At 43.8% G+C, this 19,453-nt stretch overlaps 1 protein-coding gene across 3 annotated transcripts; it reads left to right on the top strand.

The window, feature by feature from the left end:
* Positions 1-767: 767 nt before the first annotated feature.
* On the top strand, positions 768-15,077 carry LOC126995565 (protein enabled-like). 3 transcript variants are annotated; one of them, XM_050855220.1, is made up of 7 exons: positions 768-918; positions 5,868-6,033; positions 7,126-7,281; positions 10,216-10,526; positions 11,142-11,823; positions 12,139-12,385; positions 12,581-15,077. In XM_050855220.1, exons 1-7 carry the CDS (start codon positions 863-865, stop codon positions 12,607-12,609), a joined length of 1,647 nt encoding a protein of 548 aa, XP_050711177.1. In that variant the 5' UTR covers positions 768-862; the 3' UTR covers positions 12,610-15,077. The 3 variants fall into 3 exon arrangements, with proteins under 3 accessions (XP_050711177.1, XP_050711178.1, XP_050711176.1); XM_050855221.1 differs by lacking the exon at positions 768-918 and adding an exon at positions 1,015-1,103 and having other exon boundaries at positions 10,216-10,439; XM_050855219.1 differs by lacking the exon at positions 768-918 and adding an exon at positions 1,015-1,103.
* The last annotated feature ends 4,376 nt before the right edge of the window (positions 15,078-19,453 follow it).

The following is a 19,453-nucleotide window of genomic DNA, read 5'->3' as shown; positions in this document are numbered from 1 at the left end:
CTTTTCCCCTCTTTCGGTTTATTTTTTCTCCTTTTCCCCTCTTTCGGTTTATTTTTTCTCCTTTTCCCCTTTCGGTTTATTTTTTCTCCTTTTCCCCTCTTTCGGTTTATTTTTTCTCCTTTTCCCCTCTTTCGGTTTATTTTTTCTCCTTTTCCCCTCTTTCGGTTTTATTCTCTCTCCTTTTCCGTTCTTTACATGGCCTCGTCGTATGATCACTTACATTTATTTATTATTTTTTGTTTGTGTTAGAATTTGTTTGGTGTTGTACAGCTTAACTCTGGAGGCGTTGGTCACTTTCCTGGTGTGTGTGTGTGTGTGTTTCTCTCTCTCTCTCTCTCTCTCTCTCTCTCTCTCTCTCTCTCTCTCTCTCTCTCTCTTTCTGTGTGTGTGTGTGTGAGTCATCACTTATTCATCAACCTTCTCATACGTGTCTCCGGCAGCGTGCATCCTTCCTCACCCCGCGCCGCGCCTGCCATGGCCCAGTCCTCGGCACTGGAACAGGCACACTGGTTTTCATTACACGCGGTCTCCCGCAGGACCTGCCCTGTGAAGGGACTCCTTAGTTCTTATCGTGTGGGCGGACGAGCCGGCGAAGAGGCGGGTCCATACTAGGCGGGCCGGGCGATGAGTGTGTGCGAAGCCGTGGGCGGCGGAGGCAGAAGTGAGGGAGGTGTGGGTGTGGCTCCGCGCACACACCGCCTCTCACGCGCAACATCGGTGAACACACACACACACAGACACACACACACACACACACAACCTGGGACTGCATGTCTCGGACCTGCCGCACGCGCCCTACCAGTCCCCACACGGCAGCTGGCCGGGGAGGGCGGCGGGCGGCGGGCTCCCAGCAGACTACCAAATGTTGTTCCCCAACGGGTGTTCCTGCTCGGGCCTGTTAGCCATGCTGGTCCTCAGGTAACTGCTGCCATAGTCGTCGCTCCCCAAGAGGTTCAATCCTTCTGGCCGGGCGTGTTTCAGGCTCGCCCGCCGGCAGGATGCTGAGGAAGCCGAGGAAAGCGGCGCCGCATGAGAATACAACACCGAAAAGCCGAGGCAGACGACAGTGGCACTAGGCTCACACCTGTGCTCGTCCCGGGCAGGTGAACAGCCTGTCGGTTTTTTTTTAGTGTGGGCCAGGTGTGCTGCAGTGATGAGTGCTGGGCCAGGTGTGCTGCAGTGATGTATGGCGCCGTGTGGTGTGTCGGCAGGTTTCCTTGAAGTGAGGCTGTTCTGTACCCGGGCGCGGTGGCGATAAACTGGACATGTTCATTTTCGGGGATGGATTTAAGAGCTATGTGTGGTGAGACGGGACGAAAAGGTGAAAATTTAATGCTGTGCCTCGGTTTGGTGGGCGGGAAAAAAGTGTAACAGTTAGTGTCGTGGAGCTCAAAGGAGGAGGCGTCGCGGCTCTGTGAAGTAATGATGGTGTGAGGGTGGCACCGTACCTTCATATAAAACGGGATAAGGGAGGACTGCAATAAGGTGAAATATGAGGTTCTGTACTGCGCTAGCGTGTCGTAGGTAGGTTGAGCTTAGCCTGTGTTGCGGTGTACGTCGGAATGAGTTGTTCCAAAGGACTGGCCTGTGGCGGAGTTGTGTCTTGGATTAAAGCTGCATGTCTACGGTGTTAGCTTCCGTCTTAGGTGTTAGTGATGAATGACACCCGATAACCTTTTCATTACCATTCCTTAAAACAATCTTTGCAGTTTATACTAAGCCCCCCGGTGATACCATTATGTTCCCGGTTGCAAGGAGGTTTAATAGATGCGGTGAAGGTTTGATCAAAGGGTGTTGTGAATGACACCTGATAACCTTTTCATAGCCATTTAATAGTAAGCTCCCATCCCGGTGACAGCATTGTGTTCCCAGGTGCAAGGAGGTTCCAAAGGTGTATGGAGGTTCGATTAACAGGTGTTGGGTGTCGTGGTGAGAGGCTGATGTCTTCGCTTTCATCCTGTCCCCAAAATGTCCCCCGCAGACACGATCCCGGACTCGTATCCTCAAACGCCTCGGACTCTTGTTGCAATATTTTTTGAAGCCCACGGGAAAGATGCGTCGGGTTCTCGGGAGTATCATGTCTGTTGATGGCGTAGAAATCTTGCAAAACTACCTATGGAAATCCCTGCAACTTCTACGAGAGCCACTTTGAACATAAACCAACTTACCAAGGCGTCGAAACGTTGGAAAATTTGGGGTCCGGGTTGAACTGTCCTCTTTTAGGCCAGGTGTGCGTGTCTCTTTATTACCTGAGCTGTCCGCTGTGTGTGTTGACTGCCAAAAATTCTACTTGTGTATTCTGTAATGTCCATGCTCTCTCTCTCTCTCTCTCTCTCTCTCTCTCTCTCTCCTGTGGCATGTTCTCTCGTGTCCCTGCGCAAAGGTGAGGCGTTGTTGTTGTTGTTGTTGGTGATGGTGGTGGTGGTGGTGGTGATGTTGGTAGTAGTGGTGGTGATGAGGTATAAGCGTGGTGGTGGTGGTGGTGGTGGTGATGTCGTTTTGGTAATGGTCGAGTTAGTGGAGGTGGCGGTTGTTTTGATAGTGGTGGTGGTGGTGGTGGTGGTGGAGTCAGTTTGGTATATATTATTAGTATTGGTGGTGGAGACAGAGGTGAGGCTTCTGTGGTGGTGGTGGTGGTGGTGTCGATTTGGTAACAGTGGAAGTGATGGAGGTGGTGGTTGTTATGGTGGTATTGGTGGTGGAGATTGTGGTTGAGATGATGTGGGAGAGAAGGTGGCTGGTGGTCTGTCTCCTGGTGCTTCACGTGACTGGTCGATACTGGGGCTGGTTCTCTCTCTCTCTCTCTCTCTCTCTCTCTCTCTCTCTCTCTCTCTCTCTCTCTTTCCTGAAATTCGTGTTTACTATCCTCTTCCCAAGGCTGTTCGTCCCCTCCCCTCACCCCCTCCCCTTTCTCTTCTCCCCTCACTCCCCTTTCTCCCCCCTCACCTACCTCTTCTCTCTTCTCAACTCCCTTCACCCCCATTTTCCCTCCCCTCACTCCCCTTTCTCTCCCCCTCACCTACCTCTTCTCTCTTCTCAACTCCCTTCACCCCATTTTCCTCCCTAACTCCCCTTTCTCTCCCCCTCACCTACCTCTTCTCTCTTCTCAACTCCCTTCACCCCATTTTCCCTCCCCTCACACCCCATTCACTCCCCCTCACCTACCTCTTCTCTCTTCTTCACTCCCTTCACCCCATTTTCCTCCCCTCACTCCCCTTTCTTTCCCCCTCACCTACCTCTTCTCTCTTCTTAACTCCCTTCACCCCATTGTCCCTCCCTCACTCCCCTTTCTCCCCTCACCTACCTCTTCTCTCTTCTCAACTCCCTTCACCCCATTTTCCCATCCCTCACTCCCCTTTCTCTCCCCTCACCTACCTCTTCTCTCTTCTCAACTCCCTTCACCCCATTTTCCCTCCCCTCACTCCCCTTTCTCTCCCCCTCACCTACCTCTTCTCTCTTCGTAACTCCCTTCACCCCATTTTCCTTCCCCTCACTTCCATTTCTCTCCCCCTTGTGTTAGGCCGAGACACTTAGTACATTACTGTAGCCACACCCATTCCCTTATCCCTTACACCCTCCCTCCCTCCTCCTCCTCCTCCTCCCCTAACTCAGCCGTCACGCCTTCCTCCTATTCCTCCCTTCCCCTTCTGCGTCTTCCCCACGCATCCCATCCTGCCACGCCCACACACTTCCCACGACCGAACCGAAAGACGGGGAGGGGAGGAGGAGGAGGAGGAAGAAGAGGAAGGGAAGGAAGAAGGAAGAGGTGGTGTGTGAAACGGAAAGAGGTGCAGGAGGAAGACCAATTTGCACCTGTTAGTTTTTTTCTCCTCTCCTCTCTTTCCTTCTTTCTCTTCCTCTCCCCTCATCTGCTCTCTCCTTTTCCTCCTCTCTTCTTTCTCTTCCTCTCCTTTCATCTGCTCTCCTCTTCTCCTCTTCTATTCTTCCTCTCTTCTTTCTCTTTATCCGCTCGATGCCATTATATCAATTAACGTCTCTCTCTCTCTCTCTCTCTCTCTCTCTCTCTCTCTCTCTCTCTCTCTCTCTCTCTCTCTCTGACATATTGTTGCCCGTTCGTTACGACGCACGGAGTTAATTAACGTTTACATACTGCGTAAAATCGTCATCATCATCATCATCATCTTTGTTTTATCGGATATACATAGGCGTTGCTCTTTTTTTTCTTTTTTGTATGTATGTGTATGTGTGGTTGGGTTTGTGGGTGTGGTCGCCAGTTCCCTAGATCGATCATTCGTACACACACACACACACACACACACAAGGAAGGAAGGGAGGGAGGAAAAGGACCTTGGGTGGGTGGGTGTGAGAGCGGTGGATCAGTAAAGGAAGGAAGGTGTGGGTAAAGCAGGAAGTGGCAGGGAAAGGGCCGGAGAAGGGGGGGCTATGGAGGACCTTGGTAGGGTGTTGAAGGGTGAGTGCAACAGATCGGTAAGGAAGGTGCGGGTGATGCAGGGGAGGTTTAAAGGGATAGGAAAGGCGAAGGGTGACTTCTGAGGGCCTTGGCATGGTGGAGAGGGGGACAGAAGCAATAGGAAGGCCAATGAATGAAGATGCCACGGTCGGTAGTGCAGGTGGGCGGTGGGGTGGAGCCCGGGCGGTGGCGGGGTGACGGAGTACAATAACATCAGGGGTGGATATTGGGCGGCGCGGGTAATAATGGGGGAGGGTGGAGCGGTGGGGCGGGGCTGTGTGGAGTGGAGCGGCGGGGCGAAGCTGTGTGGAGCGGAGCAGGTTCCCTTCACGCTCTCCTGACCCCATGTTGCTGGCGTCCTTAACTCCACTGCCATCCCCCATCACAACTTGACCCGCACAATTGAATCGATTGGCTGTGAATGTGATCACTGGTCCCGTATCGAACACATCAACACACACACACACACACACACACACACACACACACTGATCCAGAAAAGTGATCAATTGAAAGAGTCATCACGTTGCGTTGGGACTCGCTTGCATGGCAGCACGTCATAATTACTGAAATTAAAATTTACAGTATGCAACTAATTTACAAAAAATCTTGAAAACACTAAACAAAAAATAATTGGGAGCAAGAATCAAGATGAAGAGAGTTGGAGCTAACCATCATCAGTCATTACTCATTAGTATTCCACTTCACTCCATTTTTATATCAATTTCCAACTTCACACCAGATATTGTTACACATCTTCCTTTTTTTCTTTTTGGCAATAAAAGAGGCAGCTCAAGGGGGAAAAATGCTATAGTTTGCATCATATGTGCATGTAGATTGGTGTAGAAAGTAAGAGCATTTTTTCCTTTTTGGACATGAAGAACTCGCTGGTATTAATTAATTGAGACAAAGTGGGGACATGGGAGATTCTTTGATGGGCTTGTAGCCACCCCCATAATATACTTAACCGGGAATGACTTCTTGTTCTCACCACCCTTCAGGGCTCCTCAGGAACCTCAGAAGGTTGTGGGCTGCTGGAGGTTTGCAGCTTCTTCATCAGCTCCTTTAGGCAGCAAAACCTCAAAAGGCAAATCACTCAAAACCATTGCTATGTAGATAATATATAGCAGCTAGCTAAGTAATGACCACACAGAGAGCCGGGACACATCCACTCACAACTAGTGACTGAGGTCAATTGAGTGCCTACCAAATGTGCTGTCTTGTTTTAATTAGCAGTTGTGTTAGGGAAGAGGTTACTGGTGTGTATAGTGAGTAAACTGTGGTATAATAGGGCATAGAACAAATGCTGAATATCCGTCCTTTTCACCAATTTTCTTTCCAGCTTGTCATCTTTATTAGCAGTCATTTTAGATAACTACATGTAGAGTAGTTCATTTGTGCCTGCTCTTAACCTGTCTTTTTTTATCCCTTGCAGCGAGCATAGTGTGTGCAGTGCACGCGCCTCTGTTATGATCTACGATGACGTCAACAAAAAATGGCTACCATCAGGCACGTCAACCGGACTGTCCAAGGTGCACATATACCAGCACACACTCAACAACACCTTCAGAGTCGTGGGGCGGAAGTTACAGGACCATGAGGTGAGTTGTTGCACTCTATGATTGCCTAGGTAATTATATTTTTTGCAAAGTCAAGCTTCATGAGACCAGCCAATGGTTTTTTGCCAACTGATGGTTATATTTGCTAGCAGGTAAATGATTTTTTAGTGTGTACCTCATGTAACTGCTGCTCCCCAAGGGAAGCAGTAGTTACATGAATTACATGCTGTTACGGTAGTTATAAGGGGAGTTAATGATATCAGCTGCACTTGATGAGGTATCAGCTGAAACCACTAAAATCTTAGCTTGCACACAGGTATGAACACCATTTGCAAGACATGCACGTAGGAACTGCTGAATAAGTACATACTGTAGGCTTATCCAGTACAAAGCTGAATTTCCAAATATCATGATTTTAGGAGAACCACGAACCACCAAGGATGTTGACTTCTAACTTGTTTTACAATAAGGCTCTCACCAGACTCAATGACTGTCAGACAAGCACATACAAGAAAACACTTGTTTTTGCAGACTGCTTCATGCCAAACAATAACCCCAAAATAGCCCAATATTAAAGATTAACGTTGACCAAAATGTTTTAAGAGAAACTTTCCTAGAAATAAAAGGGGTCAACAAAATTGATCAATATTGAAGTGAGAGTTGGCAAGCAAAAGATTAAATGTATGGAGACAGTGGCACAGCAGGGAAAATTGGGGACATTACTGCCACGACCGCCCTCCTGAAGAAGGTTCCCGTGAGGGGGCATGGTGTCAGAGATATCAGTAGTTAGCGAATGGAAAACTTAATATTTGCCTCAAACTAATATTTGTTGAATGTGGAAAAATGTAATTAGGTGTTTGCAGGAAAAATGTTGACAAGGAAGTGGCTCAGATTTGCAAAAGTGTATGCTATTACTATTTATTTATTTTGTCTTCTATTTCTGTTATTACCATTATAGAAAGAAATGTGCTATCTTTTACTAAACTAATACTCAAAAAAGCCTGTAGTAGTCTATTACTTTTATTTATTGACATTTCCTCATGTATAGTGTGTTTTGTACAATATACATTTGTTTACTTTGCAATCTTTTGTATTACATTTCAGGTGAACTTACCATACTCAAATATTTTTCAGGTCGTCATAAACTGTGCTATCCTGAAGGGACTCAAGTACAACCAAGCCACCTTCACCTTCCATCAGTGGAGAGACAACCGGCAGGTGTACGGCCTCAACTTCTCCAGTAAAGATGATGCAGATGCCTTCGCACAGGCCATGCTCAAAGCACTTGAGGTGAGGGAGACATGCTTGTCTGGGATTCAATATAGCAACTTAATTTTAATACTTTTTTCACACCCTACATGATACAGCCCCCCTCATGACAAGATATAGATAGTCAGATGGATACCTTGTCCCAAACATTATTAGAGGAAATATCAAATATAAATTGAAAAAGTTGAAGGTGGGTAAATATGAATGGCAAAGATAAATTTCTTGAAGATAACTTTCCTTAATAGGATGTCTTAAGAAATGCAAAGAAACTTGGTGAAATACAGGACAACAAAAATGTAGAGATGAAGAGATACTTATTCAAGGAAGAAAGATCTGAAGAAGCTTGAAGAAAGTATGATGAAAAATATGCAGAGGAAGACATTTTTTTCCTATAAGTTAGGAAATGATCCTAAAGGGAATAAAGTGAGTTCCCTATGAAACAAAATTATTAAGATGCTTCAGCTGTAGAGGATGTGTTGTCCAAGTTGACTGAACAAAGATATTTTTATTTTTCTGAACAGAAACTTAGTAAAATACCAAAAATACATTAAATATATTACAGCTGTGAAACATTATGCTGAGTGCCACAGAGCAGGTGTGCTTAATGTAGTGCTGCAGTGCTCCAAACAGATTTTAAAATGGTTTCGTGGGGCATCCAAAAGTGTACCTCAGAAATTAAATTAGCTCTTTTGTGCATTGTTTCATTCATTCATTCATCTTTGACACCTGTTCCTAGGAGCTCCCACCTGGGGATGGCCACAGCAGAAGAGCTTCCATCTCTTTCTGTCCAGACACTCCCTCCTTGCCTGCTCAAAGTTGCTCAAGGATCTTTCACCCCTCTCCCTGACATACTCCTGCACCCTATCTCTCCATTTCATTGGAGGTCATCCTCTAACATTCCCTCCCTCTATCTCACTCACATACACCCTCCTGGTCATCTTACTCTCCTCCATTCGCTCCATATGGCCAAACCTCTTTAAAGTCTGTCGCTTCACTTCTTCCACCACTCCACACTTCTTCCCTTCACCCACGTGACACATTCCAAAACGCTCATACACATTTTCATTACTCATTCCATCCATTCTACTCACACCACATGCACTCCTCAAACAACTCATTTCCACTGCCTGCACCCTAGAATGAAAGTGACCTACAATATTTGGTCAGTGTTTTTGATAGCGTCTGTAAAAGGAGAAAGCTGAAAGTAAATGTCAACAAAAGTAAAGTGATGGCTTGTGAGCGAAGTAGAAGTGAGGTTGTGGATTTTGTATGCCCATATAGAGTGGGAATTGAATGTGAAAAAGAATGCAAAATAATTTTGAATGGTGAAGAAATGGAGGAGGTCAATGAGTTTAAGTACCTTGGATCAGTTATGTGTAAGCATGGTGGTACGGAAGGAGAGATAAGAGAAAGGGCATTGCAAGGAAGAAGGGTGGTAGGGTCTTTGGGACGAATCATGAATGGCAGAAGTGTGAGCATGGAGGTAAAGAGGGATTTTAGAAATACAATAATAGTACCAACCCTCACATATGCAAGTGAAACATGGGCCTGGAATGAAAGTCAGAGAGTGCAGGCAGTGGAAATGAGTTATATGATGAGTGCTTTAGGTGTGAGTAGAATGGATTGAATGAGTAATGAAAGTGTGTACGAGCGTTTTGGAATGTGTCACGGGGGTGAAGGGAAGAAGTGTGGAGTGGTGGAAGAAGTGAAGCGACAGACTTTAAAGTGGTTTGGCCACATGAAGCGAATGGAGGAGAGTAAGATGACCAGAAGGGTGTATGTGAGTGAGATAGAGGGAGGGAATGCTAGAGGATGACCTCCAGTGAAATGGAGGGATAGGGTACAAGAGTACGTCTGTGAGAAACTTTGAGCAGGCAAGGAGGGAGTGTCTGGATAGAGAAAGTTGGAAGCTCTTCTGCCGTGCCCATCCCCTGGTGTTAGCTCCTAGGAGCAGGAATCGATGAAATGATGATGATGATGATGCACTCTAGACCTCTGATTTTCATTCCAGGCCCATGTTTCGCTTGCATATGTGAGGGTTGGTACTGTTACTGTATTTCTCAAATCCCTCTTTACCTCCATGCTCACATTTCTGCCATTCATGATATGTCGCAAAGACCCCACCACCTTTCTTCCTTGCAATGCAATGTGCAATGCAGACATGGGCTGATTACTTATGTTATGTAATCAATTACAATTACGATAAAATTAGGTGTAATCGATTTTGATTACATGATGTATTAATCGTGATTACAATCGTGATTACAGGAAGGACTTAAAGGTGAACTTTCAAATTTCATACACATGTACCATACTAAATATTTAATTGGTTGAATTACTACAGATATTTAGAGTACATACTTGCTGTACGAGAAACTATTAACTAAAACTTTGCTAATGTAATCGCAAAAGTAATTACGATTACATTTTTAATGTATTCGATTATGATTACTTAAAAAAAAAAGTAATCGATTACGATTACTTGAAAAACTGTAATCGATTATGATTACAGATTACGATTTACCCCATGTCTGGTGCATTGTTTGGTGGCTGTAATTAACTGGCATCTAAAATAATTCATAGAATTTAACTATTTGTCCAGTCTTTTTTTTTTTTTTTTTTTTTTTTTTTTTATGACATTGAAGGTTAGGAATTGGTATTTTAATACAAAGGAGGGGTGTCAGGTTAATGTGGAATAAGTTGGCTGTGTCAGGGCTGAAAAACATAGTATTTAAGACTTGCATGTTATAACAGCTTTGCCATCTACCTAATTTGCTCTTAAATTAAGTTCCCTACTTAACGAGTGAATGTGAAATTGAGTTGTATGAGAAAAATAATAATCACAATAGTGGATATCAATATAAAGTTCTCAATAAGTTTTGAAACCCAAGGTTGCACATCAGAAATGACAATGATTTGTTGTTTTTTATTAAACAATGTTTTCTTAAATTGAAGGTGCTCAACAATGGAGGAGGCGTGCGCCAGATGCCTCCCCCACCCCCTCCTGCTGCCCCCTCATCACAGCAGCAGCAGCAGCAGCAGCCGCAACCGCAGCCGCAGCAGCAGCAGCAACCACCACCAGTCCAGCAGCAGCAGCCGCAGCAGCCACCGATGATGACTCAGCCACAGCAGCCGCAGTACCACAACCAGCTCTACGCCGAGGAGGACATGGGGTACAGGTATGCTGAGCCCCACGCCTACAGCAACCACTACGAGAAAACCTACGACAGGACCTACGACAACTTCCAGCATTACCATGACACACGGTACAGTACAGGCCCGTCCTGCCCTGCCCCGCCTGTTTGGGCTGGTGGTGCTCTCTGGTTGGTGCACGAGCGAGGGACCACCACCACCACTACTAACACTACCTTTCTCCTGGCGCTGCGTTGATGCTGACTCACAACTCTACTCACTAACAGCCGGACCTTAGGGCATGACAGTCTGTGGCACTCATGACCACCATCCCTTAGTGGCTTTAACTTTGCCTTGCATGAGTGTGATGGTAGCAAGGTAGTGGTGCCATTGTAGTGTAGAATTGGGGTGATTGGCACCAAGGCAAGTATCTCTAGTATTCCTTCAGCTCTCCCGAGAGTGGTAGCTGCCACTGCTCTGCCATGATCACTATGTTATGGGTATATTTTCACTATACCTACTTTCTTCATAATAACATTTCTTTGTAAATAATGTACACCAATTCTTCATGCTAGTAATGGTTGCTGAAGGTTTTGAAATACATATGACAATAGAAAGGTGCCGTAGTGTCCTGTAGTCATTCATGCCTGACATTATTTGCTGTTTTAGACATGAAGAATTTTTTGCAGTTGATAAGTTTGAACCCTCCAAGTTCTCTCCCTATTGATGATACCCTTCCTTTATTGCAGGACCATGACGCGAGAGGACATAGCAGTGATGCAGGAGCGTCGCATGAACACGCAGCAGAACATGGGTGCTCCTCCTCCTCCACCGCCTGTGCCAGCTGGTCACCACCGCACTAACTCAGCACCTAATAACCCACCTCCAGCACCGCCAGGCCCATCTATACCGCCCTCCAGCGGGCCACCTCCTGTACCCTCTAGCTGTCCCCCTCCACTTCCTGCTGGTGGACCTCCTCCCCTTCCAACTGGAGGGCCTCCTGCTCCTCCAGCCCCTCCTATGGGTGGTCCACCTGCCCCTCCAGCACCACCTATGAGTGGCCCACCTCCTCCACCAATGAGTATGAGTGGCCCTCCTCCACCTCCTGCTCCACCTGCACCTCCACTAGGTGGAGCTCCACCTCCACCCCCTCCTCCTCCAGGGGGCCTAGCCAGGTCACAGTCATCCTCAGAGGAAACATCAGCCAACAGTGGACTGGCGGCGGCATTAGCCGGCGCCAAGCTCCGCAAAACTCGTGCCCCAGACAGTGAAAGCACAGGGTCTAGCAGTTCAGGGGGCAGCATTGGCCGAGGCTCTGGGGAGCGGCCGGCCCTTGGAGGAATGATGAGCATGATGGACGAGATGGCTGCAACTCTGGCCCGCCGCCGGGCCAAGAACAAAGATCCTCCTTCGTCACCCACACAGTCTCAGGTTTGTCACATGACTATTCTAACCATAATTTATCAGTCTTGAAAATTTTATGAGTAAATGGTGTGTTTCATGTATGCACTTTGTTGTAGAAAGCAAAAGACATTTTCCTTAGAAAACATGCTGGACTACTCTCTGGTCTTGATTGAAAAAAAAAATAGGAAACAGAAAATTAGGACATTGAAGGGTCATGAAGAGGGTTGTAGCACTCCACTGTACCCTGCACATACCTCCCCAGAAGTAGCTTGCACCCATCACGACATCATAGCAGGCACTCATCACTGACTGTTTGATATCATGCTGTCTTTTCTTTCTCAGGATCCCCCAAGATCCTCGCAAAAAAGCCCCGGCAACACATCTAATGGCAAGAGTGGCCCAGAGTCTCCAAAGCCTGCCCGCAAGAGGTTTGGATCCACTTCAGATGATGGCACCCCAAGAGTCAATGGGCTAGGGGAAGGCGGAGCCGGAGGTGGTACTTGTCCTGGGGACCTAGAGAGGCTCAAAGAAGAAATAATGGATGAAATGAGAAAGGAATTGGATAAAGTTAAGCAAGATATTATTGAAGGTGAGGCAAACTTCCAATTCAAATTTCCTTTTGAACAGTCATAAAGTCTTTGACAGTGATCATGATAAAGTGAACCTTTCGTTAGAAGTTGTTAATTCTAAAGTTGGACTTTTTTTGTTTTAAGATAACAATGTGCATGACAGAAAACCAAGGTCAGTTTTCCACTTCAGTAATGTGTTTCCTCTTGTTTTCTAGCGCTCAAAATGGAACTGAACAGAAGATAAGTGGCCAGCATCTCTAACAGAGGAACTGTTTGGTATTGAGGGAGATCTTCATGTCATTGGAAAATCAAACTGAAGAAGCCTGATTTATGAATTAGGGGACCACTAATGTTTAAATCATAAACTGGATTGTAATGGGCACCACAAGAACCAAGAACTGTGAGCTGCCCAACACTGCTTTCATCTCATCCAAGATTTGTTGATTGCTTCCATGTGTGTTAGATTATCTACATTGAAATTGTATGATTGACTCCTAAATTGCTTCTGGTGCAAAATTTGAAAAGACATGTGTGCTGCATCCAATTGTATTATGGTGTTTTATAACATTTCATGTTGCCTGGTGTGTGGGGCTGCCATCAGTGGTACAACATTATCACTATGTGACTCAGTATTACCACACAGTAACTACATTTTTACAATCTGGTGGCTGCTAGTCTGGTGCCAAGTGGCTATCCACGGTACATGGTGGTTGGGCCAGTGTTGCTCCTATACCACTGCCTGCCAGAAGTGATTTTATACATTCTGGCTTGGTGGCATGTTGTACTGCTGCCTTCACTTCTCATTTAAAGTTTTTACTGAATACAATACATTGTGTCTAAGTAAAATGTGATTTTATATGGTGAGGCCATATTACTATTTTGAGAAGTAGTTGTCATCCAACCTAAGGAGCTCAGAAATCCCCCTCAGGCAAAAAAGGCACAATGGGGCTAGGCAGATGTACTCAGCTGTGGAAAACAAGTATTAGTACATGAGTGCTGGCTTCCCTTGGTCAGTGTTGCAGCCTCTGTCACTACTCAAGTGGTGGTGAAGCTGCTGCATTAATGTAGGGACATTTATTTATTTATAGTATTGGCTTCCCAACTCCTTTTTGTACAGCCACACTTATAAACTCACGTGCTTTACTGAGGTATGTACATGACAGCCACACTGCCTATTTCAAGGTCTCAAGTTTTGTACAAGCCCAGCCTCCCCCTCCCCCCTCCTTGTGTACATAGCCCTTGGCAGGTTCTCCCCAGGAACCTAATGAGCCTTTGCATTTAGTAAAGTGTCGTGTTTCATACTCTTGCCGCTATTTTGTATGCATTGTCATGAATTATTCCCAAGCCACAACATACATACCATGGTGATTATTCTCTTTATTTTTGTTTTACATATAATTTTAGTCTTATTTATATTTAATTAATTTCTTGTACATATATGTAGATACAAAAGTGAACGTTAGCATTAGTGCTTATGTGGTCCTTGCTCACCTACTTTGCTGAACAGACTCTGAACAGAGCTCTCATCTAATTTTGCATTTTCTTAAAAGTCTCATTTTTTATCACTTTATGGTGATTGTTCAGGTGAGAGAGCAGCGTGTGGCTGCCCCTCAGAGTGCTTTTCAGAATCTTGGGCAAATTGGATATTTGTTCTATCTTGCCAGGCCTTCTCCAACCAGGGTGACAATGGTTTGTTTGGTATCTAGTCAATAACGGGCAGAGCATCCAGCACACCCAGGTCCTCACCCCAAGAGTGAATCAGCAGTCTTCACAGAGGACTTCTGTTTTGCTACTTTTATTATACCAGAACCATTGAATGCTTGGGATAACTTAAATTTTGTTGTTAATGGTTACTGTATACATTATATAAACCAATACAGGATATTCAGCTAACATACAGTGCTATAAAAATGTTATTCATGTTTTAAATACATTATTATATTTGTATGAAATGTGTTAGCTGGGGGAGTGTTGTGGGGCCGCAGATCATTGCTTGCAGTGCTTCCATTCAGTTTGGCTCTGTTCCCTTTCTCCCTGACACCTCGGAGCCGCTGTGCTGCAGGAATAATGGCTGACTGAACGGCGGGAGAACCACAGGAGGTCTTGGGTCAAGTTGAGGAAATAAAAGTTACACATTGATTCATATCTATTTACCCATAGGTAGATATGATTCAGGTGTGCTACATAAATAAGAGAATATGATATATCCTCCTGATTTACAATTACAAAATTATATCAATTAAACAGAATTAACATCATATTCATTCATCCTAATAATACTGAGAACTCTTTATTCTGTGGGTGTAGTGAAAATGGCAAGTGGGGATGGGGGCTGGTCAGTGATGGTAGGGAAGCCAGATTCATTGACTTCCCATAGAAGTAATTTCATTCAGAAGAAGTAAAATTTATTGTCTAGAATGTGTTTTACACAATGAGACCTATTGTTGTTCATAGTTTTATAATTTAGCAATATGGAAGTTTGTAAATATACAGAGTTCCCTTTAAATTCTGACATTCTCCATTCAGATTACAGAGGGAGAGGTAAATTTAATGATGTGATTCGTCTTAAACTAGAGGCTCCAAGTAGCTCTCCTGTTTTAAGGTTTGTTGGATAGCCATCCTCGACACACACACACACACACACACACACACACACACACACACACACACACACACACACACACACACACACACACACACACACACACACACCTGCAATATTAACTTTGCTTTGGAATAGACCAGAAATATATGACCAAAAGACTGCATATATATAGGTATCAGGAGGATACAGGTTCCCAGTGTGGCAGGTGCAGGTGCCTGGTACTCCAGGAGCCAAGGTCACTTTTACTTACTTCTGCTTTAATAAGACTGTAGGAGGACACTTTTGTTGCAGGAAAAATAACTCATCCAGAACTGGATTGCTTCATTTATTAGAAGCATTGCACAGTTTGTTCGTGCAAGACTGCCAAACATCCACATGTCAGATTGTGGGACCTGGTGTTATTCTCCTGGTGGCTGCGGTGCCCCTCCTCCTCTTCCTGCTTTTGAATGGTATGTGGGCTGTTGGCTACAGCTGATTCCTACTGGGGGGCATCCCTGTTGCTGATCCATTTTCTACATTTTGAAAAAAGTTTTGTATCAAATTGCTACTGCAGTGCATATTTCCCCATACCTATTTTATATATATTATTTTCTGTGTATCTGATTGATGTATGTGTTTATAAGCAAATAATGGAATTGATCTTTGATATGTTGAGAAGACTGAAAAGACATCATAAAATGTTAAAGGCGATTGTAATTTCTCCTCTCCATTTTATTTGTTTATTTATTTATTTATTTTTTCGAACAAGTGAAAGAATTATTATTATTATTTTTTTTTTATGCACAAATGTTAGTAAGACTGATTTTGTCAGTGTATGGGTGAACGTTACTGATGAGCTTGTGAGGTGTTAGTTGTGTCATTGGTCACACTGAGGACTGTTCCCCAACAGTGTCTGGAGAGTGTTCCCTCCAGCTCATGGCCACCATGATGGGGAAGAGATGTGTGCTGGCTTATGATGCATTGGACTCACTGACTGTCAACACTTAATGTGCAATAATAGAAAAGTCATACATAACCATCAATAGATAGTTTGCCAAGTGAATGATATATAAATATATACATGTGTATATTCATATACATTTATAGAACTGCTGAAGTAGCCAGTGCAAGAGAAGAATGTTGACTACAATCTTGGCAGTATTATCTATTTGTAGCAGCATATCAGTCAGGGGGCACTGCTCAGTGAATAACCTTTGTGATCTCAAATAGGCACTCTCCTGGCCCCAGTCTCTCGCCGAGTCATTTATACACTCCCTTACCAAGGTTTCTAATGCTATATACTTTTAATGGTTCTTAGTTAATAGTATTTCTTCATGCTCAAAATCCTGCATTGCCATTTATGTGACAGTTATGGTGTTAATAGAGTCAGCGTGTGAGTGAGGACAGGGGAGGTGCCTCCAAGTTGTACGCTCTCCAGCTCCTGCTAGCATACCAGTCCCATCTTTGATATGTATTCATATGTTCTTAAATAAAATATACAATTGTCATTTGGTTTGTCTTTGATAATTACTCATTGAAGTTTGCTGTGATTTTAAATGTAAATGTGATGTGGTGTTCATGATAAGTTTTACTAAGCGTGAAGCCTCCACACAGACAGCAGCGCCTGAAAGTAGAGTTGATGCTGTGGAACACGACCAAGACAATTTACGGGTGATGTTCACCAATGTAAGGTAATATTTGCTTCACTATGTCACACCAAATTCATACATTGACCTTAATCCAAAGGTCCAATTATATATACTATATGATATATCTAAAGGGCTGATGAGGGAGGAAAGGTGAAAAAAAAGGAAGGTAATGGAGGATGGTTAGGTACAAGGGAAGAACAGCTGGAGAAGGGAAAAGTTTTGAAAAAATAATGATAAACAATAGTGTTTCTCTCTCTCTCTCTCTCTCTCTCTCTCTCTCTCTCTCTCTCTCTCTCTCTCTCTCTCTCCCCACACTCATTAAGAGTTTTCCCACTTCCACACGTCCATCACTCCGCCCTACTCTGTAATCTGCCAGTTCCTCCTCATCACCATCATCCTACTCATCTTCCTCATCCTTTATCTTCTGTTTCTTCTCTTTCTCATCTTCCTTTGCATCTTCTTGATATCTTTTCTTTGCTGTTGTGCTTTTTTTAATTCCTCATTTTTTTCATTATTATTATTATTATTATTATTATTATTATTATTATTATTATTATTATTATTATTATTATTATTATTATTATTATTATTATTATTATTATTATTATTATTATTATTATTATTATTATTATTATTATTATTATTATTATTATTATTATTATTATCATTATTATTATTATCATTATTATTTATCATCACCTTCAACCTCCTCCTGAGAGAGAGAGAGAGAGAGAGAGGAATAGCTATAATCAGTGAACCCTATGCTATGGAACGGACACTTGCCTCAGCCTTGTCATTAAGCCGGGTGCGAATCGCCATAACTCCCTTATTTTTGGGGCTACAGTAAATTTTTAGTATCAATCGACGGCAAAATGAAAGGGCTATATTTGTGAATTAGCGACCGGGCTCGAAAACCGACTCGAAACGGTAAAATATCGAATAAATTGGCAAAAAACGTCTGAAAACAACCTATTTTTGAGTTCCCAACCTTGAAACCCACTCAATTTTTGAGAATTTCAAAAAACTTATTTAACAAATGATTTAATCCTGCCAATGTGCTTTCCAATATGGTGCATAACATTTCCCTACTCTCAGTAGTTTCGTCGCTAGAGTTCGAAACGTAAACCCTTTTGAGAGCGATTTTGACGAACTCCAGACACTTTGCCGTTTTTGTCTAGTGTGGCCTTGCTATTACCTCTAGAAGGCTGTAATTTGGCATGTAGCCCCTCTTGGCAATGCAGTTTGACAAACTCGAAGGAATTTTTGATAGATCGAGTCCAAGTTCGTCGTCGAGCCGTCACAAAATAGCCTGTTTTCGGCCCTTTTGCCGCGATTTGGACACGTCCTAGTTTTTTGCTTATAACTTTTTTTTATTTATTTAATGTTTTCCAATTTTTTATGATCTCTAATTTGTATTAAAAGAGCTTTCATTTGCCACCAAGCACGCCTTCCTATCTTCAGTAGTTTTCGCTCGAGCTCAACCAGAAGTCGCGAGGAACACTCACCGAATCTAACTCATTTCACGCGCCGCGACGAAAAACCTTCCTGACACCACAAAAATTAATATATCTTCATAACAATTCATATGTGAACACTTCAAAGAAAGAGAAAAATTCGCAGAATTTTATAAGCCAAAAATATTAAAAATGAATTTTTTTCAGGCCGACCATTAAGCTTCCTCTTTTCTCTTTCTAGCTGTCTCGCATCTCTTGTTACAGCTATACAAGGAAACCGAAAATAGGTACGTATGTCCCCAAGGTAAACAAAAAGGAGTGGCTTAAAAACTCCTCCCACTTATCTTGTGTACTCTTGGCTTTGTACAGCCCACTCCAATTTGCATTTTCAAAAGAGGTTCTCATGCTTACAAAGTCTGCCTTACAGTAGTTGCTTCTCCCAATTTTGTGATCCTCTTTTCAGTCAATCGTTCTCTTTTCTGATATTTCAAATTCCACTCTTAAGATTTTCCATTATTTCCGGCTAGTCTTGATGCCTCGCCTTCAATCCCAAATCTTGTATGCAATATTGGTCCCCTGACAGACGAGACTGGATCTGTAACTCAGGACAGTAAACAGATGGCCAGAATCCTCAACAATAACTTCGCATCCATATTCACAGTCGAGGACATCGAAACCATTCCCGAGGGTCCTGACCCGCCGAAGTGAGATCACGCCCCTGGATTTTGACTCAATATGCGACTAAGAAGTAAAAAAGTACTTGGACAAACTCGATACGAACAAGTCAACGGGACCCGACGGTTTGTCCCCGCGGTTATTAAAAGAGCTTAAACATCAAATACTTCAGCCACTCACTAACATATTCAACCGGTCAGTTCAACTGAACAAGGTCCCGGAAGACTGGAAGATGGCGAACGTAACACCGATTTTCCAAAAAGGAGACAAAAGCGTTGCAGAAAATTTTCAGGCCCATAAGTTTGACATCAGTGACAGGAAAAATACTCGAAAAGATTATTAGAGACAAACTTGTTAAGTTTCTAGAAGACAATAATATAATCTCCGACACCCAGCATTGCTTCAGAAACAAGCGCTCTTGCCTAACGAATTTATTAGACTTCTTCCAAGGTATATATAAGAACTGGGATGCCCACATCTCCAGTGATGTCATATATCTGGACTTTCCGAAAGCCTTCGACAAGGTACCGCACGAGCGACTCCTTAAGAAACTGCACTCGGCGGGCATTGGAGCCAGTCTGATCGCGTGGATAAGAGATTGGCTCACCGACAGAAAACAACGAGTACTACTCAACGGACAGCCTTCCGATTGGCTTCCAGTCACTAGTGGAGTGCCTCAAGGGTCAGTGCTGGGACCCATCCTCTTTATCATATATATCAATGACC

This window comes from Eriocheir sinensis, chromosome 8 (genome assembly GCF_024679095.1).
Source record: "Eriocheir sinensis breed Jianghai 21 chromosome 8, ASM2467909v1, whole genome shotgun sequence".
Lineage (NCBI taxonomy): Eukaryota > Metazoa > Arthropoda > Malacostraca > Decapoda > Varunidae > Eriocheir > Eriocheir sinensis.
This window is presented reverse-complemented; position numbering and strand designations above follow the sequence as displayed.

Excerpts from the sequence above, each read along its gene's own strand:
- LOC126995565 (XM_050855219.1), top strand. The coding sequence starts at position 1,030 with ATGAGAATACAACACCGAAAAGCCGAGGCAGACGACAGTGGCACTAGG. Across the intron at positions 6,034-7,125 it reads GGAAGTTACAGGACCATGAG|GTCGTCATAAACTGTGCTAT; the intron begins GTGAGTTGTTGC and ends AATATTTTTCAG. Across the intron at positions 12,386-12,580 it reads TAAGCAAGATATTATTGAAG|CGCTCAAAATGGAACTGAAC; the intron begins GTGAGGCAAACT and ends CTTGTTTTCTAG.